At 44.1% G+C, this 20,984-nt stretch overlaps 2 protein-coding genes across 5 annotated transcripts; both read right to left on the bottom strand.

Annotated features, from left to right (window-relative positions):
• Positions 1 to 3,384: 3,384 nt before the first annotated feature.
• LOC139382913 (uncharacterized protein C19orf47 homolog) lies at positions 3,385 to 10,058 on the bottom strand. Of its 2 annotated transcripts, none has more exons than XM_071127176.1 (8): positions 9,980 to 10,058; positions 8,731 to 8,818; positions 7,090 to 7,204; positions 6,690 to 6,771; positions 6,391 to 6,516; positions 6,062 to 6,208; positions 5,733 to 5,806; positions 3,385 to 5,630 (listed from the first exon to the last, which is right to left on the bottom strand). In XM_071127176.1, the coding sequence occupies exons 1-8, from the start codon at positions 10,056 to 10,058 to the stop codon at positions 5,094 to 5,096; spliced, it is 1,248 nt and encodes a 415-aa protein (XP_070983277.1). In that variant the 3' UTR covers positions 3,385 to 5,093. The 2 variants fall into 2 exon arrangements, with proteins under 2 accessions (XP_070983277.1, XP_070983278.1); XM_071127177.1 differs by having other exon boundaries at positions 6,137 to 6,208; positions 9,980 to 10,017.
• Positions 10,059 to 14,121: 4,063 nt separating this feature from the next.
• Positions 14,122 to 20,533, bottom strand: LOC139382929 (protein FosB-like). Of its 3 annotated transcripts, XM_071127203.1 has the most exons (6): positions 20,282 to 20,533; positions 19,891 to 20,072; positions 18,053 to 18,439; positions 17,721 to 17,828; positions 16,899 to 17,288; positions 14,122 to 15,880 (listed from the first exon to the last, which is right to left on the bottom strand). In XM_071127203.1, the coding sequence occupies exons 1-6, from the start codon at positions 20,343 to 20,345 to the stop codon at positions 15,827 to 15,829; spliced, it is 1,185 nt and encodes a 394-aa protein (XP_070983304.1). In that variant the 5' UTR covers positions 20,346 to 20,533; the 3' UTR covers positions 14,122 to 15,826. The 3 variants fall into 3 exon arrangements, with proteins under 3 accessions (XP_070983304.1, XP_070983301.1, XP_070983302.1); XM_071127200.1 differs by having other exon boundaries at positions 14,122 to 17,288; XM_071127201.1 differs by having other exon boundaries at positions 14,122 to 17,288; positions 19,891 to 20,069.
• Between the last annotated feature and the right edge of the window lie 451 nt (positions 20,534 to 20,984).

The following is a 20,984-nucleotide window of genomic DNA, read 5'->3' as shown; positions in this document are numbered from 1 at the left end:
TTGTGTAAATCAAATGATACAACCCCCCCCCCCAAACAAAAAAATAATATATATTTTATTTCCAGGTGGTAAGGCAACAAAATAGGAAAAATGTCAAGGGGGGTGAATACTTTCGCAAGTCACTGTAGACACACGGGCCTTACTCAAAGCTAGTGGCATGTCGTTAGTAAAGATTGAAAAAAGCAACGGGCCTATACAACTACGCTGGGGAATTCCTGATTCTACCTGGATTATGTTTGAGAGGCTTCCATTAAAGAACACTCTCTATGTTCTGTTAGACAAGTAACTCTTTATCCACATTATAGCAGGGGGTGTAAAGCCAATACAATATTTCTAGCAGCAGACTATGATCGATAATGTCAAAAGCTGCACTGAAGTCTAAAAAGACACCGCCACACGAAGTGAAGGTCTATGAGAATTTTCTCTCTTCCATGTATTCTCTGTCTGAAACAATGAGTGGGAGAAGAGTGGACAGGCTGTCACACTCGCACCATCCCTCTCGATCGGTCACTGTCAAAGCCTGGTTAGTGGTACCAGCTGTGCTCCTGCCTGATTTGGTCTCTTGTTTCTATGTGAGGGGGAGGTTGGGGGCTAAGACACCCATCCCCAGGGCGGTAATACTGACAACATGGAGAGCTCACTGACTCACCCCCCTAACACACACACACACACACACACACACACACACACACACACACACACACACACACACACAACACTCCCAGACAAACATACACCACTCCTTCAGACAACATATTATTGAACTCATCAATAGATAAATGATCAGCTCAATGTCTATTCCCCCGAGAAGCCAAATATTGACTGTGGTCTCTCAGTTGCAATTTCAATGACAGGGTCTCTCATTAAAAGAGCATGGTCAAAGGACAAAAGCACACTGTTGGACTGGAGGACGGGACGGCTTCTTGAAGTAGCTGGCTCAAAGAGGGAGGGAAAATAAATCAGGCAAGATTTTTTCCACCATTTTCTTGTTTATGTTCAAGATCACTTTATCAAGGCGTTGTAATGTTCCATTACATCTTAAAACCTTGGATGTTATTATTTTTTTTGTGGTCATCCTGTCTGGGTTGGTGCCCCCCCTTGGGTTGTGCCATGGCGGAGATCTTTGTGGGCTATACTCAGCCTTGTCTCAGGATGGTAAGTTGGTGGTTGAAGATATCCCTCTAGTGGTGTGGGGGCTGTGCTTTGGCAAAGTGGGTGGGGTTATATCCTTCCTGTTTGGCCCTGTCCGGGGGTGTCCTCGGATGGGGCCACAGTGTCTCCTGACCCCTCCTGTCTCAGCCTCCAGTATTTATGCTGCAGTAGTTTATGTGTCGGGGGCTGGGGTCAGTTTGTTATATCTGGAGTACTTCTCCTGTCCTATTCGGTGTCCTGTGTGAATCTAAGTGTGCGTTATCTAATTCTCTCCTTCTCTCTCTCTCTCTCGGAGGACCTGAGCCCTAGGACCATGCCCCAGGACTACCTGACATGATGACTCCTTGCTGTCCCCAGTCCACCTGACCGTGCTGCTGCTCCAGTTTCAACTGTTCTGCCCTATTATTATTCGACCATGCTGGTCATTTATGAACATTTGAACATCTTGGCCATGTTCGGTTATAATCTCCACCCGGCACAGCCAGAAGAGGACTGGCCACCCCACATAGCCTGGTTCCTCTAGGTTTCTTCCTAGGTTTTGGCCTTTCTAGGGAGTTTTTCCTAGCCACCGTGCTTCTACACCTGCATTGCTTGCTGTTTGGGGTTTTAGGCTGGGTTTCTGTACAGCACTTTGAGATATCAGCTGATGTAAAATAAATTTGATTTGATTTTGATTTGATATTTTTTTCTCTCGTCATGATTTTCTAAATCTACACTGCTCAAAGAAATAAAGGGAACACTAAAATAACACATCCTAGATCTGAATGAATGAAATGTTCTTATTAAATACTTTTTTCTTTACATAGTTGAATGTGCTGACAACAAAATCACACAAAAATGATCAATGGAAATCAAATTTATCAACCCATGGAGGTCTGGATTTGGAGTCACACTCAAAATGAAAGTGGAAAACCACACTACAGGCTGATCCAACTTTGATGTAATGTCCTTAAAACAAGTCAAAATGAGGCTCAGTAGTGTGTGGCCTCCACGTGCCTGTATGAATGACCTCCCTACAACGCCTGGGCATGCTCTTGATGAGGTGGCGGATGGTCTCCTGAGGGATCTCCTCCCAGACCTGGACTAAAGCATCCGCCAACTCCTGGACAGCCTGTGGTGCAACGTGGCGTTGGTGGATGGAGCGAGACATGATGTCACAGATGTGTTCAATTGGATTCAGGTCTGGGGAACGGGTGGGCCAGTCCATAGCATCAATGCCTTCCTCTTGCAGGAACTGCTGACACACTCCAGCCACATGAGGTCTAGCATTGTCTTGCATTAGGAGGAACCCAGGGCCAACCACACCAGCATATGGTCTAACAAGGGGTCTGAGGATCTCATCTCGGTACCTAATGGCAGTCAGGCTACCTCTGGCGAGCACATGGAGGGCTGTGCGGTCCCCCAAAGAAATGCCAACCTACACCATGACTGACCCACCCCCAAACCGGTCATGCTGGAAAATGTTGCAGGCAGCAGAATGTTCTCCACGGCGTCTCGAGACTGTCACATCTGTCACGTGCTCAGTGTGAACCTGCTTTCATCTGTGAAGAGCACAGGGCGCCAATGGCGAATTTGCCAATCTTGGTGTTCTCTGGCAAATGCCAAACGTCCTGCACGGTGTTGAGCTGTAAGCACAACCCCCACCTGTGGACGTCGGGCCCTCATGGAGTCTGTTTCTGCCCGTTTGAGCAGACACATGCACATTTGTGGCCTGCTGGAGGTCATTTTGCAGGGCTCTGGCAGTGCTCCTCCTTGCACAAAGGCGGAGGTAGCGGTCCTGCTGCTGGGTTGTTGCCCTCCTACGGCCTCCTCCACGTCTCCTGATGTACTGGCCTGTCTCCTGGTAGCGCCTCCATGCTCTGGACACTACGCTGACAGACACAGCAAACCTTCTTGCCACATCTCGCATTGATGTGCCATCCTGGATGAGCTGCACTACCTGAGCCACTTGTGTGAGTTGTAGACTCCGTCTCATGCTACCACTAGAGTGAGAGCACCGCCAGCATTCAAAAGTGACCAAAACATCAGCCAGGAAACATAGGAACTGAAAAGTGGTCTGTGGTCCCCACCTGCAGAACCACTCCTTTATTGGGGGTGTCTTGCTAAATGCCTATAATTTCCACCTGTTGTCTATTCCATTTGCACAACAGCATGTGAAATTTGTCAATCAGTGTTGCTTCCTAAGTGGACAGTTTGATTTCACAGAAGTGTGATTGACTTGGAGTTACATTGTGTTGTTTAAGTGTTCCCTTTATTTTTTGAGCAGTGTATATACAGTGTAGCAAAGTTCTGGTGAAGTTCAATAAAAACATTTTTTTAAAGATAGAAAGTTGGGTGAACACCTCTTAAGTATTGTATCAATATCAAGGGGACATTTACATATCAGTTCCTGTACCATGCGGAATAATGGCAAACCAGGGTGTTATTCAGGAAAGCACAACATTACACAACATGTATACTGAGCAAAAATATAAACACAACTTGTGTTGGTTCCATGTTTCAGAAATGTTGCATACTCACAAACATATTATTTCTCTCAAATGTTGTGCACAAATGTGTTTCCATCCCTGTCAGTGAACATTTATCCTTTGCCAAGATCATCCATCCACCTGACAGGTGTGGCATATCAAGAAGCTGATTAAACAGCATGATCATTACATAGGTGCACCTTGTGCTGGGGGACAATAAAAGGCCACTAAAATGTGCAGCTTTGTCACACAACCCAATGCCACAAATGTCTCAAGTTTTTAGAGAGAGTGCGATTGGCACGCTGACTGTAGGAATGTCCACCAGAGCTGTTGCCAGATAATCTACCATAATCTCCGCCGTTTTAGAGAATTTGGCAGTACGTCCACGCGGCCTTACAAACCGCGTGTAATCATGCCAGCCCAGAACCTCTACATCTGGCATTTTCACCTGCTGGATCATCTGAGACCAGCCACCCGGACAACTGATGAAACTGAGAATTTCTGTCTGTAATAAAACCCTTTTGTGGTGAAAAACGAATTCTGATTGGCTATGCCTGGCACCCCAGTGGGTCGGCCTATGCCCTCCCAGGCACACCCATGGCTGCGCCCCTTCCCAGTCATGTGAAATCCATGGATTAGGGACTAATGAATTTATATAAATTGACTAATTCCCTTATATGAACTAGAACTCAGTAAAATCATTGAAATTGTTGCATGTTGCGTATATATTTTTGTTCAGTATAGATAGAAATGGTGCAGAACTAACATGATTCTTTGTTAGTCAATAAAACTCTATACGTTACACTTCTATCTGCAATGTACTGAATAAGCCCTGGGAAAAAAAACTCACAATAACATCTACATACAGGTCAATGGTGGGTGACTTCCTATTCTGTGAACAGACAACTCTGAATATCTTGGCTTTCAAGCAGATCGTTGTACACAACCAGAGGTTCAATGTGGTGGTGGAGCCTTCACAGCAATATGAGTCTACAATTTTCTACAAATGCAGTTCATATAAAAATGAGGCTGATGAGATGCTCTTGCTTGTGGGTTAAGAGGTTGCTTTATGTGTTGTTTGCCTGTTGCCATTGTCCATTCTAGGACTAGTGTTACAGCATGAACGTCTTAAGTGGACTGTACCCGGTAGTCACAGCCCGGTGGAGGTGAGTGCTGAGGTGATACGGTGAACATTACATCCTGCATTCCCACAATCCCTTTTCATCACTGAGCCAACTCCTAGAATAAGCCTAAAATACAGACCTGTTTTGTGCTAACATTCCACCTCTTGTACTCCGTGTCATATAATAAACATAGCATGACAGGGAGGGGAATGTTAGCACAAACAGACTGGTACCCAGGCTAGCTGTCTATGTGATGTTACCAACATGTCACAATAACTAGCCTTCCGGATGGATGCAAATAATATAAAGATAATGAAACGGTATAGGTCTAATCGTGGCCTGATATGCATTAGGTCCTCTTGCTGCCCAGTCTCTTAAAGACATTGACTGACCCTACGTCCATCTGAGCCCCAAAACTCTCCCCTCCTCCAGCCCTGGTGCTGCTGCTGACCTTGGGGCTAGCCAGGGCCAGGCCTGGCCGGGCCTTATTTCTGGTGCTGGTCACACGGCTGTCCTGGGTGTCGGCAGGCGGTGGGGAGGCATTTGGTTTACCCAGTCTCTGAAGCACGCTGCGCTTGGCAGGGGGGAGGCCATTGGGGGAGGAAGAGGAGGAGGAGGGAGAGTCAGTAGGGGGGAGTTTGATCTTCACTCCTAGGCGGCGGAGGGTGGTGGGGGCCCGCTTGGGGGCCACAGGCTCTTTCTTCTGGGAGGGAGGGAGTCGCTTTAGGACGCCAGCGTACTGTAGGACCGAACCCTCTCCATCACTATTATCATCCTCCTCCTCCTCCTCCTCCTCCTCTGCTCCGTCTACATCAACCCTTCCTGCTGTTGCCTGCTCCTCCTCCGCTCCGTCTGCTCGGCCCAGACGACTGAACACACCCGTGGCCTGGAGAGAGACGGGCCATGAGAGCAGAGAGGCCATGCCCTGACTAACACTCAACGTCACTCACACAGACACACATGTAACGTGTCAAAAGAGAGGGCTCACCTTGCTGCTGCCCGTGGTGGTATCGGCTTTGGACTCGGCTCCCAGTCGCTCAAACACAGACATCCGCTTGCTCCCTTTTTATGGGTAAGAGAGAGTTAAAAAGAGAAATATACTGTCACACACAGACATTTTAAGAGACACACACATAAAGAGTGGGATGGTGGGTTCTAGTTAGGGATAGGGGTCATCTTTATCATGGTAAGAGATAAAAACATTTCAAGACCCATTGCCTTTAGATGCGTCAGTCCATAATGTTAGTGGGATGAGAATTAAAGGAGGTTGAATGATTAGTTTCCTTGGTTCACCCTGGCCAGGAGGTGAGGCCCTACCTTTCTTGGCCTGCTGGGCCAGGATTCGGGCGGTGCGTGCCGTGGTGCCTTTGGGCATGTTGATGATGTACTTGCCTTCCATCTCTGCAGTCACGCGGCGACGCTTCGCCGGCAGACCGTTCCCATCGTCAGCAGGCCGGCTCAGCACTGGGAAAGAGAGAGAAAGGATGGGGGGGGGGGGGGGGTGAAATGAGGTAGAGAAGAAAAACGGAGATGTTGTGGGAGGGAGTCGGAGAGAGTCAGTGTGACATCTATGTAACATCTCGTGATACAGCAGATGGAGAGAGAGAAGGCCAGTCCACACAGAGAGTGGAACAGGGGGTAGCTACCTGCTTTGCCACTCTTCGCCTGTTTGTTCGACACGGTCACAGAGATTGCCCGGTTGTCCGGGTGATGGGCTGGTGTGGTTGGCGGTGAGTCGTGGCTCAAGGCGTTGGCAATCATACGTGTGGCGGCTGCAGAGGATTATAAACATATGGTGAGAATTCTGGCACAGAATGACTCCCGCCATTACCCAAATGGGTGACTTGTCATACAGTGTTAAATCCTTTGAGAAAAGCTCTACATAAAAGGCAGATCACTGGTATGACATTCATAACGGTTCAATGATTTGAATTTAAACACTCACGGGTGTTGGCAGTTCTTCTGAGTTCGGTCTGAATGCTGGACTGTCCTGAGGTTATGGCCTGTGTGGCCATTTTGCACATGTCCTGGAGAGGGGAAGAGGAGGTGGGAGAGAGGCAGCACTAGACTAACTGCTGTCAAAGCTGCATTAAAAACAGCAAGTCTTTTGGCAAAGCACCATCTCTCCCGCTTGAGCTATAGTGCTGCATTGGAGGAAGTGATCCCAGGATGTGCCGAAAGCTCTTTAAAATGAATGATGCAACAGGAAGTCATTGTATCTTTCAGCCCATCATTTCTCTAGACCGGTGGTCAACGAACCTGTCGATCGCAATAGACCGGTGGATCTTCAAGGCATTCCCAGTGGCTCTGAATAAGAGCATGCTATACACAAGCGGTCTCCTTACCTGTCGGTAGACCTGTTTGGCGTGTTTGAGGATGGCAATAATGTCACCGATGACAGTGATGCCCAGGTCCATCATGATCTCCTTACTGAGGTCCATCAGCATGGTCTTCTGGATCCTGCAGAGAGAGCGAGCCAGATAAAGATTTAAATCGTACTAATAAAAGAATGGATGTGATTTTCTTCTCTCGAAACTAATGGAAATTATTCATGTCTGATTACCGAATGAATAATGAATTTTATTTGTGTCAAATCGCCAACCCGTCCCTTATGTGATTAATTGACACAAACAAACATTACAATAATTCACTATGGTAATTAAATGACAATTCTTCTTCCGGTGTTCCCTGCATTGCACATCGCATAAAGAGAAGAAGAAAGAAACGGTACAAATCAATATATAATAGTACATTACATCCCTAGAGCAGTAAAATATACATACATACATACATACATACATAACCAGATAAATAAATAGAGAAAAAAGGAGGAAAAGGAAACAGAAGTCACTTGAACCCGGTCTGGAACAATGAGAAGATTCATATGGAAGACATGCCTATACACAATCTATATACACACACCATTAACCACATAGAAGCTAAATCCTTTTAGAAAATGTAATTCTAGGTAGCCCTTTTTCTTTTTTTCCAAGCTTTATTTAAATATTCCGCAAAAGAAAATACACCATGGACAAAAACCAATTTCCCCTCATCACTCAGCCACATAATTCCTTGGTATATCTGGTGTGCTTTCTGGAATAAGAGCAAGCGTATATCGTAGTAGAAAGGGCAATAGAGGATAAAATGAGTTTCATTCTCTATTTCTTCAAGGTCCCAATGCTTACATAGTATTGTGATGAAATGGAAGAAGAAAGACTGACCTGTTTCAATAGGCAGGGGCAATATCCCTGATTTTACCTGTGCACACAGCGATCTCTTGCTTTTTAGGTAGGTTATACATAATATATCTCACACACAAATTCACCTTTATAAAAACAAAAGGTTCTCAATTTGGGTTCATGATTCCTCTCCACCAGCCATTTTTTTCCCCCCATATTGCATCAACAGTTGTTTAAAAATATATCTATGTCTCCCTTAACTTTGGTTTCGTACAGACGTTCAGTCAGACTCTTGAAAAAGGTTGGACATTTCAGTTGCCCAGGCTCCCCCTATCGATAGATCCCATAGAAGGACTTTACTAGCTATTCTGGCAGTTGTCATTTCCAACAGTCTATTCCAAAGTGTCACCATACATGCCTTCCATCTCACCTCACAGGGTTCCCAGCCCATATCCCCAGTTATTGCAAGTATAGCTGCAAACTCCGGCTGAATAGTCCAGAACAGGACACACGCATGTCTGATAAAGTTTGGAATACGTAGCAAAACCAATATATTTTAGTGTTATTGTTTTCCCTATAACTCCTCCAAGAGCTCAACTGTTCCCCAATAGAACAGTAATAGGTTCATCAAGAAAAAGACCCCCAAATGTAGAATTACTAGTAAACTCAAGAATGTATTCACCAAAACAAAACTGAAAAACACTTATCTTAGTACCTTAAATACCAATAATCAAATGAAAAGGTCAGACAATCTTTCATTTTGCAGTGAACTGTTCCAGGCCAAGGAGTTAAGATGGCCTTTATTACCTGTTGTCCACAAAAGACACGGCATAGTTGACAGCAAGACCAGCAGGGATCCCAGCATCCTTGAAGAATTGGATCCACTCCGAGGTGGCTGAAAAGACAAGAGAAAACAAACACCTCGACTTTAATTGCTGAAGTGTTTACATGTACTGTGTGTTAACTTATAAGAGCTATATTACAAAAGTTATTCTTAAAACGTAGTTTTCAATGGCAATACTAAAAGCTATCAAACTTATTGACCTTCAAAGTTATAACTCAAAGCCATCTGATTAGGCGAAGATCCATTTTCAGTGAGATCCAATGGAAAATACCAAATGTAAACCCTGGGGACAGGACAGGCTTGCTGACTGGCCAGCTGGGTGTTATTTATAAAACCATGATGGAGCTTCTTGTGGTGAGCGAAATTCCACTGGGGTTCATAGACACATTTGATATTGCCAGTGTTTCCCCCAGAACAATACTTATGCCATCAAGTAAATTACTTAATTTTACAGTATCAGGCACAATAAAATGTTTTTATTTTTTTAAACTGAGTGGTCGCTGTTTAGCTAAATAGAGGGAGAAAACAGGCAGCTAAAGTCAGTCCAAACATTAGCTAAAAGGGCATTGGTTGCAGTGTGTGGGCTACTTGTCTCGAACACATACAATAACTTGCTAACTAAACTAGTTAACCAACCGTTCTCAGTTTAGGTTTAATGTCACGATGGCCTCTACGAAACGTATGACAATTTTCACAAGGCGAACTTTCGGTAGTTGTTCTAGAGACCTACCCTCCCCTGCAGCAAGCTAACGTTAAACGTTTAGTGTGTGGCTGTGGGCTAGCGAACTAGCTACAAGTTGACTTGCTAGCCAATTTAGCTAGCTAACGTTAATGTGAATGAAAATGTTGGTTCGCGATAGCTAGATTAGTTACAACTTCGTACTTATCAGTCAACACGGTGGCGCCAATGATAAGCTAGTAACCAGTCCCACGTATGTTCGTGGTAAAACAATTTAACTACAAACAATAATGATGCACGAGCAATTTTGAATAGCTAACCGGCTAATGTTAGCTACATTCCATTCGGCACTTGACTTGTGTCCGTACACACCATGTTAGCTAGGTAGACATACAGAGAACAGTATCCCTACATTCCGAACAAAATAAAATTAACATCTTTACTCAGTATCCTAATAATAATTGGGGGAAAATATATTTGTGAGTCTTTTTAAGCGATCCTCCACGTCATTTGGGCCCTTTTATGTCACTCACCTGTGGTTACGGACGCCATGTTTACAAGAGACGGCTCCGTTCGTGACGTAATTTCCGTTGCATTTTTTTTAAGTAACATATTTTCACCACATGAGTGCAGTGTAACCCTTCAATCTACTGCCATAAATGGTCGTTCGTTTTTGGAGAGGTTTCTTCTTCTTCTTCTTCTTCTTCTTCTTCTTCTTCTTCTTCTTCTTCGAGGATTAACGGCGGTTGGTATCAAATGTGTTGCATTACTGCCACCCACTAGACTGGAGTACAACTCCCATATACTTCGCTTGAAAAATACAAATGTAATAAATAAATAAATACTCTACCATCTAACACTACACTCACTAATTTCAAAATTATATCAAATAAAATTAACATCGCCCCACTCCACTAATTAAATGTATTTATTCCTACCTCATGCCATTAAGGATGAGACATCACCACTTAACACACCCTGTAACTCTTCTGATGTCAAGTCTCGTACACCCAAATACCTCTCTGCAGCTGCCCCCACCACCTCAATTTTCTGCGACTTCCGTTCCATCCCTACAGTACAGATGATAGCCATTGTTATAAATGCTAAAAATCCAATCTTAATGAAACTTATATAACTTTTTGGCCAATCCCTCTGTACTGGTATGTCTCTACTACTCTCACCACACCTTAACCCATCTTCCTCTACTTTCTCCACTGCCTCAGCATATGACAACTTCTGTACTACTCTGACCCTGGAAACCTCAACCTGCCTCTCCCACACGGGACGTTTCTGATCCCCAGCTTCATGTGCACCCCTACAATTAACACATTCCACTACTTTCCCCAATGCTACATATTCCTTTGTCTCGTGCCCTTCGGCACACTTCTTACATCATGGACTCTCCCTCCTACACACTCCTGCCACATGCCCATAAGCTTGTATTCGGCACATAAGCTCGTACAGGATAACTTATATATCCTAACTTCACTTTGTCGGGCAGAGACTCAACATCAAAACTCAAAAGAACAGACAATGACACTTCTGTTTCCCCACTCTCGCCACCCTGTCTGCGTCGCATCAAACGACGAGCATCACAAACACCAGGAATCTTTCCCCTCTACTGGTCAACTTTTATATTCACTGCTACCCCAGTTATCACTCCTTTCATTGGTGCCCTTTTCTTTGAGAGCGAAACAATTCACTTTTCTTTCCCCCATTCGTCTAACGCCGAACGCCTTCTCCCTCTGACTAACGGAAACACAATTATCACTAGGCCACTTCTGGTTACCCTCGCCGATTCCACATTTTCCAACACTTTTTTCACCCACCGTGAAACCACAAATGGATCAGCCAAAAGGCAGAGTCCACTTTTTCCATAAACTTCACTCGTACTGTCACAGACTCATCTTTTTCCTGACCCTCGGTGCATACCTCGGTCTCCGATAACTTCACCACACCTACCACCTCTGAGACTTCACCCTCATTCACTTCCATTTCTCCTCCTGTCTTCAGCTCCACCTTCTACCATTCTTTATACTTTCTACCATTCTTTACACTTTCTACCATTCTTTACACTTTCTACCATTCTTTACACTTTCTACCATTCTTTACACTTTCTACCATTCTTTACACTTTCTACCATTCTTTACACTTTCTACCATTCTTTACACTTTCTACCATTCTTTACACTTTCTACCATTCTGCTTTAACATCTCACTTTTTTTTCACAATTTTTATCTGACTCAAGCTCACCCTCTTCCCCCCTCTCTCTCTTAGATATCCTCTCCCTCTCTTTTTCCCTCCATTCCTCCTCCGTTTCCCAAGAATACATCTCCGTATGATAATACTGCACTACTCCTGACAACCATCTTGTCCTTGCTTTCTCTAGGGACTCCATTTCCCGACCCTTTGGAGACATTTCAGTGGCATGCCATTTTATGATAGAGGTGAGGTATGGGGCCACAGCACACACACACACACACACACACACAACAAATCACCTTGATACTATATTGCTGTTTATTGAATGCTATTTTCTCCAAAATAAAGATTTGGACGGTAATATAAACAGTTACGGAGGGGAAAGCTCACTCAGCTTTCACAGTCTATCAAGAACAACGATGAGTAAAGTTCCCCTCCGTCAAGTAAGAGAGAATGGGGGAAAGGAGTTAGGATGGGATGGACACAGAGAGAGAGAGAGAGAGAGAGAGAGGGGGGGGGGGATATGACAGGTGTACTGTCATCACATCTGGTCCATTTGAAAAAGATAGACAATACTGTATAATATAATCAGAGGTTAAATTGATCCCCCTCAGAAACAGATGCAAGAGAAGGTTATTGAGCTTACATTTCATCAATTATTATACTTATTTTATGCATTGAACAAGGACAAATGTGTAGTTATCAAAGCACCATCATTATATCTATCACTTGAGATGTTTTATTTATTTTATTTTTATTTCACCTTTATTTAACCAGGTAGGCCTAAACCCTATTTAGTTTTGGGCCTCAGCTGTTACAAATAGACTGTCTTGAGTATAAATTCCCGTAAAATTTCCGGGTCCATTTTCATTAGTCACTGCTGATCACAACAATGCAACCATTGCTTCACAGAAAAAGACAAACATCTGTTCACATATAAAGTCAGAAATAAACTTTCTAGAGAAGGCATTCGAGGAAAAGACAAAGGTTCTATTGAAGGAAATGACAAAAATATCAGTCACAAGGCATCAAAGGAAAATGCCAAAAAAATGAAGGGTTTTGAAAAATGTCTTGAAGATTCATATATTTATAATCAAGGTCTGCCCCTCAACCTCCACTCAATTAGGTCAAGACCTCTTGGCCCAAACATAGATACCGGGCTATGTGAATGAAAGATCACGGTACAGTTTATAATAGGGGTGGAAAATCACAACAATACATGATCACACTGGACACGTAGCATAGCAGAAAGAGAGCGCCAGAAGACTTCTGGCACTGTGTAAATGAAGCTTTTCATATGATTTGATACATGTATATCCTAGAGGATATGAGTGTTTCAATTTCAATACATAACATTGCAGGTTTGCAACTCATGGAAAAAATAAGGCATTTATCAACCACGCAAATGGTAAAAGACCTCTTGTCTGTTCCAGTCAGTCTTGTATGGAGGTATTTGTATGAAGGCAGGTTCACTGATACAACAAAGTTACTCAGTTTATTTCATCATTGCTACATATGTCCATGGCCCATCTCAACTTGGATTGTTAGAAAAGGAAGTTCTCCTCTGCCACCTCAATTCTCCTCCTCTCTATTTCTCTGTCTTTACCTTTCTGCCTCTCTCATTCTCTCTCTTGGATGGTTCAGATTAGAAAATTAGACTTATGTGAACTAGACCTCATTTCCTGATCTGTCCGGTGCTGACATAGGTGTGAATTCTTCCAAACCGGTAGCTGGGTTTCCGGGGTAAGACAAAAATGACATAACATTCTCTAAGAGAACGCATGGTTGGAATTAAAGATTCGGGCATGAAATAAGATGAATATTGGCGGAATGAATATTCAGACATGCTCTCATTCCGCGGAAGAACCGTGGTGTATTTTTGCCCAACCCTGGAGACTCTCAGAGCGGTTTTGATGGAGCAGGACCCATGGACCTCATCACTGATAAGTTGTAAGTGAATTTGCCAGAACAGGATGTTCTATGATAAGTTCATCTGATATACTATAAGTAAGCACCACAAAACATTCTGTACACGAGCCATACTTATCCAGACCGTGCCATCTATCAGTGTAAACCTCTTTCACACATCATCAACAATGCCCTGGTAGGTTCATGGAAGGAAATCAAAAGGCATGGAAGTTCGTCACTCAAAAAAGGCATATGAGGCCTGTCCCTTGTCGTACCACTTGAAGCCTGGCACTTAAGTTAAAAAATGTTTGCTTCACAATCAAAATGGAGGGGCCCTCTTTTCAATTCACAACTAAGACTTTAGCCCATCTAATGATAACCCAGACTATTTTTCTTTCACAATCACACCTCCATTGATATTTCAAGTTATGCAGGAGAGCAAACTCTCGAAAAGCTCTCCAAAAATGTCTGTTGTTCGAATCACACGATAACTACTTTATTGAACAGGAATGCACACTGGACTAACAGACTGTTCTCAACAAAAAAAACATTCAATAAAAAATGATTTGCATTATTAATATTTTAATATGTATTTTGACATTCAATTCATACTAGTTTCCTCATTTTGGGTCCGTAGGGGACTAAGTGGTGACATTAAGCTTTGGCGGCATAGGCATCGGGACTGACCTCACAGAGAAAAACAAACAAACAAACAAACAAACAGGCAAATGTGAAAGCAAAAAGGCAATAGCACCACCTCAATAATCTCATCATATTGGCAAACTGCAAGACATGCAGCATCACATGTTAGATATAGTTATCCTGAATAATGTGCTTTATATGTAAAACATATGAGCACAGGCAGTGATAATGTGCGTCATATTGAGGGAATGGTTAAGTATTATCGTATTTTTTATTTTTTTTATAAATCTTTGTTCTTTTAGAAAAATATCAATTTTAAAACCAGCCTCAACTCTGTTTCTTCATTGACAAAAATATCCCATTTATATTTTCAAACATTCATACTTCACAATAATTGTACATACACTTAAATATACACATTTTTTTGTATCTATATGCATATGCTTTTAAGTATACTTTTGACACATGGAAAATGTTTTTATAGTGCACATCATGCCTCTGAAGTTGCCAAAACGAAGATTAAAAAAATAACATAATAACACAATAATAGTTAGAATGCAATAGTAAATGTAACATTAAGGGGAAAACCTCCCCTGTAAGAACAAGAACGTCTGGCAGCGACAACACAGGTAAGAGCGGAGGACAAAAAAGCAACAACAACGAAAAACTCAAACGTAAAACATAACAAATGTCACTGGAAATAAAAGGAACAAATTCACAGACAAAATGTAGAACGCATATACTCATAAAACACCCCCTCCTCTTGTCTCCTCTGTGTGTCCGGCTCCATATTGTGCTCTCTCTCATCATGTCAACCTCAATCAAGAAATAAATAAGCGGGCCAAGTGGCTCAGAGTGGGATACACTCACAATAAATGCACCTCCCACTAGGAGAGGCACAGAGGCCACTCATCCCAATGTTCAGAGGTTGGTTGAATATTCCTTAAAAGTAATATATATATATTTTTAAACATATTGGTTACCAACAGACTTATGTCCGACAAAAGCACTTTAGCAAAAGTACATTCCTCTCTTAATGTTTTTTTCTCACCATGATATTTTCTCTGGTCAAAGGTTAGACTTAAAAACAACAACAGAAAATACTTGGTGATAAAGGAGGGTGAAGAACATTATACAAAATAGTATCAGTAACAAGTGGAGACCAATCCAGATGCTTGAAGTATGGCGGTGGTACTCTGCAGGTAAGAGGTAACCCATCCCATACAGTTGACAAAAGCAGGATTTTTTGGGGGATTGTTTTAAATTCAATTCAGGCTTACGAGTACAGGGGGCTCATCCTCTCTCTCTGCCAAAGTTTCAGCTCTCCCTCTAGACCTCTACCTCGGCTAAAGCCTCATCTCTCATTCTCCCGCCGTCCTCATCTCACCGTCACAACACAAGTCTCCTTTCATCTCCATCGTTTCAACATCCAACAATGGCTCAGGAGAAGAAAGAAAAGAGTGACAACTCTTTTACATTTGTGTCCATCAAATTTGGTGTATTTTCAGTGTGTGTGTGTGTGTGTGTTTTTTAGTTTTTGATTTTGTCTGCTTTGAGCGAAATACTCCAGGGCTCCTCAGTTGGGGGTGCGTCCGCGTCCGTGTGGGACGTGTGAGGTGGGCCGGCGCTCAGTCAAGGTCCCAGGGGCTGGAAGGGCTCGGCGTGCTCTCAGGGTTCGAAGACTTCAAAGAGACAGAGAGAGACACACAGAGGAGAGAAACAAAGATGGAGAGATGGACGAAGAGCAGACGGCAGGATAAAAAGAGAAAGAGCCAGATAGCTGGAGGCTGTGATGCCCTTCCCTTTCCAAGTCACAACTAATGACGAAGAAGCAAGAGGAACCGAGAGGATGAGGAAGGCGGGAGGGGAGAGCAAGAGCTCGGCAGTCTGGCCTCACAAAAAAAAGACCCAAACCTCAGTCCTTCTTCCCTATTTCAGCTTGCACAAATACATTCAGCATGAAGAGAGGGATGAAAAAGATGAGAGCAGGAGCAGTGAGAGAGGAATGACCGACAGAGGGAACGACGGGGAGGATAAGTGTGCTTGTGAGATCATAGGTGAGCATGTTGCTATTTCCTGTGTGCACTGGACGTGCACGTCACAAGACGTTGAAAGATTCACTGTGAATTAAGCTGGGTATGATGTCAGAGGATGTTTCAGAGATCGACTGACAACTCAGAGCCCAGAGTTTTAGACTCAATTTGAATTCACTTTAAATACTTGGTTAGTTACGTTTAGTTTTCTCGTTTAGGACAACAGTGGCTTATATGCACTAAATGCTATGTGGTCAAACTTGGTTTGATTTCATGTTTTTTCAGGTCTGAATGTGTGTGAGTTTGTATGGATCATCATATAATGTATGTTATCCATGTTGTTGACCTCGTCTATCATGGGCAACTGTTTTTTTGAGCAACTGGTGATTGACACAGGGGGGGGGATGTGTGTGCGCGCGTGTGGTGTGGTGTGTCTGTCGGTCAGTCAGAGAGCGAGCAGCGAGGGCGAGTTCAGGGAATCAGAGGATTGCTCGCTGCTGCTGTTTCTCTGGTTAGCGCTGACCCCGCAGGCTCCCTCTGGGTAGCTGAACACAAATGAAGATGTGTATGAAGGGTTGTAGCTGCCAGCGGCCGCGCCATCGTGGTGACCACCACCCTCACCCGGCGCAGGCTCGCTTGAGCCATAGAAAGAACTAGAAAACGCTACCTCCTGCATCATCCCCGGCTGCGGATGAACCTGCTGCTGCGGATGAACCTGCTGCTGCGGATGAACCTGCTGCTGTTGCTGCTGCGGATGAACCTGCTGCTGCTGCTGTTGTTGCTGCTGCTGCTGCGAAGTAGAAGGCTGCGAGGTGTAGGCGGGAGGCAGGTAGAAAGTGTCCTCCACAGTCAAGCCCACGATGGAGACGGGGGCCTGTTGGGGCAGTAGGGGCTGATGCTGGAGCTGTGTGGAGCCTGAGGCCTGCTGCTCCTGGTAGGGGATCTTGCAGCTGGGCTGGTGAGCCACAAGGACAAACTCCAGGCGCTCCTTCTCCTTCTGCAGCTCAGAGATCTCAGCCTCCAGCTCAGACTTCTCCTCCTCCAGGATGTCAGTCTCCTGTGGAGGGAGGGAGGGAGATAAAGAGAGAGAGAGAGAGAGAGAGAGAGAGAGAGAGGGTAGAGGGGGTAGAGGGTTAGACAACACAGGTGTTCTCATTCTACGTCTGTGGAGGTGGATGCACGGCTATGTTTTTAGATATAGATAGGCCTACATGTTTCCCCTTGAAATAGATACTTTAGCCCATGCTAGGACTGGTAAATTAGACTATACCAACTGTAGGCACAATAGACTGTCACAAGAACTATAATCATTTTCGCTCTCTTCATCTAATAACCCCCGTCTCTTAATAACCAACCCCTTAAATAACATCATGTGTTACTATTACTCACATACACAGTCATTATCATGAGCCTAGTTGTGTAGCATAACACACTGCATATAATTATCACAGGAAGCCATTTTTGACAGCAAGAACACAGGCAAGCTCACCCCCTGCAGTCTGTCAGTGAGTTCGCGCCGGCGGTTTCGGCATTTGGCGGCTGCCAGCTTGTTCCTCTCGCGCCGAACACGCCTCTTCTCCTGCTCCTCTGGAGCCAACTGGGGGAAAATAATTAATAAGGAGGGATTAAAACAAATGCAAACTTTGTCTTTGCCTCGAATCTCTCTAATGCACTTGAATGGGCCGTCGCTAGCTGAGAATAACAGACATATAGATGTATCGTCAAATACAGTATCATAATGAAACGCGGCGAACGTGTTCATTCTTTCTGTCTACCCACTCGACATATAAAGATTGACACACGGGGCACACACACACTTACAAACACACCAACATCTCCATCGTCACTCACAGACTCGTCTCGTACACGGCGGCTACGGGCCCTGGACTGACGGACAGGACCCGGGGCTGGGCCTTGCCCCGGGGTGTCAGAGCCTGCGGGAGTAAAAACTGAGCCAGAGGAATAACTGGGCCCTGGCAGATCATAAGGGTCTACCAGGGACACAGACTGGGCCATAGTCGAGGTCCCCACCCCACTTTGGCCAGAGGCCTGGGACGAGATGAGTGTTGGCTGCACCATCCACTGCAGGTCCTGGCTGCTGGTGATGGCTGTGACTGTGGGCACAAAGGAGCCTGGCATATCCACTCCTCCACTGCTGCCCCCGGAACCACTGCCTACCCCGTCCCCGCCACCAGCAGACACACAATCCTGGAACACACAGAGATGGGGGGGGGGGTTAGGCATGAACACAGACAGAGAAATGGGATGCTGCCATACAATGCAATGACGACAAAAGTGTCTTGCTCTTTAAACATTGCTTTGTGAACTATTTCGATGGGGATTCCCTTGTACACAAGATGGTAGACGTCACAGCAGAAGATTGCATAGCCTTGATGTCCATAAGACACACACTTTCAGGGTACAGTTTGACACACCCATTCTATTCGTTGCATTGTAAGACTAGTCATAAGCATGTATGTCCCCCTTATAATGTCTTATATGATCTCATTATGATCCTATCTTAATAAAAAACAATTTGTCAGTTACAAATGTGCTACATATACATATACATACATAACACATTGATAACCCTTATAATAACGTCTAAAGGCTCATACAAACTTGTAAAAAGTAGTACATCATATCAGTGAATGTCACTCTTATAGAATGGTAGAATGTCAGTGAGAGTTGGAGTCTCCCAAAATTCCTGGACAACAAATGTTATAAAGAGATCATTGCAAGAATAGATTTAGGTGCCCAAATCTATCACTGGCTCTCTCTGCTTTAATTAGAACTGAAGCGAGCAGTGATGCCATAGTGAGCTCGGAGTTGCATTAATATTCATTTGAAAGCGTTTAAGGCAAGGCGACATGTAGCTTTCAAGGGGCCGCCTCAACCAATCAACTCGCTCGAATAAGTCCCCCCTCCTCCTTCGTCCTCCCCCGTCACACCCTCGGTGTTCCCTTAGCAACGCGACGTAACACTCCAAAATAGAACGCATTTACGTCACAGTGAGTCCTGAGAACAGGGAGCGTGGAGAGAAGCGAGCAAAGGCGGAGCTTTTTGTGCGTACGTAGGAGGGCCAAAGCGTTGTCATCCGTTGCGCTGCGTGCTGTAAACCTACCACCGAAGACAGTACACGTTGCTAGTAGAGGTGGCACAGCCTGAGTCAGAAAACATGCCGGCAGGCCAGCCTTTACTACAATACAATTCAAGTGCCTGTAGATTTCAAGGCAATTGGCAGTGCATTTTTTTCACGCATGGTTGATCAGACGTGAAAGGGAAATCTTCTTGCCTTTCCCTTTCATAGAAACTATGTAACAACAAGCTTATAATTATGATGATACTCAGGTTGATAAATCCAAACTCTGCATGGTAGAACTCTAACGCGACAAGGTATAACTGCACCAGCATTTGCAAATACTACTGAACTGTAAAGCATCATTGAATTCTTAACTTAACCCATATTTCTGGAATACAGCCCACGGCCACATCATCATGTACAACATAAATCAGACTTCATGCATTATTATGTAAACATCTGTCAAATGAAATGTTTCCTCAATATTATAGTAATCAACATCTGAAATTGGGGGGAAAAGACACATAAACTCCCTTTTTCCCCCGATACTCATCATTGCTTGACTTATTGGACCTACCTGTGAGGCACTGGCCGGCGGGCTCCCGAAGGAGTCCACGGAGGAAAAGTACTGAGACTCAATAGACGGGGACGAACTTCCACGGGAGACGGAATCAAAGTCACCGGGGAACCCTTGGAACATTTCCCGGGCGGAGCCGAGAGAGAAACCTACAGTTCCCGGAGTGAGTGTGATGTCACCTGCTGTTCGAGCGAACACACAAGGGCAAGGGGAGACAGCTGTCAGTTTGATGTAATTTAAATGCAGTCTCGTGTATCTAGGATATGGACAACAGTAAATATGCATAACTGGAAACCTTGCTTTACGTGTAGCTTACATGTATATCGGAAATCACGTAATAAGAACCGTTGTTGCTGCATTATCTAACATTCACGTTTAGAAAGTATTTTACCGTTAATGTGTTCCTTATTGTGCTCCGGTAAGATGCTATTGGTCTCTTTCCAAAAAAGTTGCATGAAGAAGGAAATCCAGTTCGCTGCTATGGAAACAGTCCTTACGTTTCGGATTTTTAAAAACTCATCGATCCGATTCAGAATCCGCTAAAATGTGTCCTTTGTCCCCTTTTTACAATGTGCAATGATATATCCATGTAAAAGTCCACTATGTGTAAACTGATCAGCGATATAGAGTCACAGTCCACAGAAGCGAGTCTTGTCTTATGAATGAAGCCATGGAGTACGAGAGAAGCATTGTAAAGGATACGAAGTCCCGCCTAGGAGTTCCGCTGACGTACGTGCCCATTTATGGGGTTGTGTTTTTGTTTGGTATCCTTGGTAATGACGTTTAGCTAGGGATTCCCTCTCCCACAGAAACCGTACAGCAGACGAGAATATAACATGTTACTATCACAGCCACGATATATTTCTAATCAAGAAACAATTTCTGATAGTACATTTACTGAAACAACAAGTTATGACCATTTTAGTGTGCACCTAGCCAAAGTATGGATTGTAAAGTAGATTAAATGAACATCTAAATGCACGTGTTCTTAGTGTTTTGGAGGTGTAAACTCATGTAGCCTAATAATTATTTTGTAGACTCAGTAAACAGCCTAGGTATTGTGGAGTTAAGCTCCAGATCAAGTACAACTTTTA

Source organism: Oncorhynchus clarkii, chromosome 24 (genome assembly GCF_045791955.1).
Source record: "Oncorhynchus clarkii lewisi isolate Uvic-CL-2024 chromosome 24, UVic_Ocla_1.0, whole genome shotgun sequence".
NCBI classification, from domain to species: Eukaryota; Metazoa; Chordata; class Actinopteri; order Salmoniformes; family Salmonidae; genus Oncorhynchus; species Oncorhynchus clarkii.
The sequence above is the reverse complement of the archived record's forward strand: the minus strand, read 5'-3'. Positions and strand labels throughout refer to the sequence as shown.

Bases quoted from the DNA above. Each gene is read 5' to 3' on its own strand.
- LOC139382913 (XM_071127176.1), bottom strand. From the start codon at position 10,058: ATGTTACTTAAAAAAAATGCAACGGAAATTACGTCACGAACGGAGCCG. The intron at 8,819-9,979 runs GTGAGTGACATA...TTGTCTTTTCAG, and splicing joins CATGGCGTCCGTAACCACAG to CCACCTCGGAGTGGATCCAA. The intron at 6,772-7,089 runs GTAAGGAGACCG...TCCCCTCTCCAG, and splicing joins CCAAACAGGTCTACCGACAG to GACATGTGCAAAATGGCCAC.
- LOC139382929 (XM_071127200.1), bottom strand. From the start codon at position 20,345: ATGCAACTTTTTTGGAAAGAGACCAATAGCATCTTACCGGAGCACAAT. The intron at 20,073-20,281 runs GTAAAATACTTT...TCGCTCGAACAG, and splicing joins CAATAAGGAACACATTAACG to CAGGTGACATCACACTCACT. The intron at 17,289-17,720 runs GTGAGCTTGCCT...CTCCCTCCACAG, and splicing joins TCACTGACAGACTGCAGGGG to GAGACTGACATCCTGGAGGA.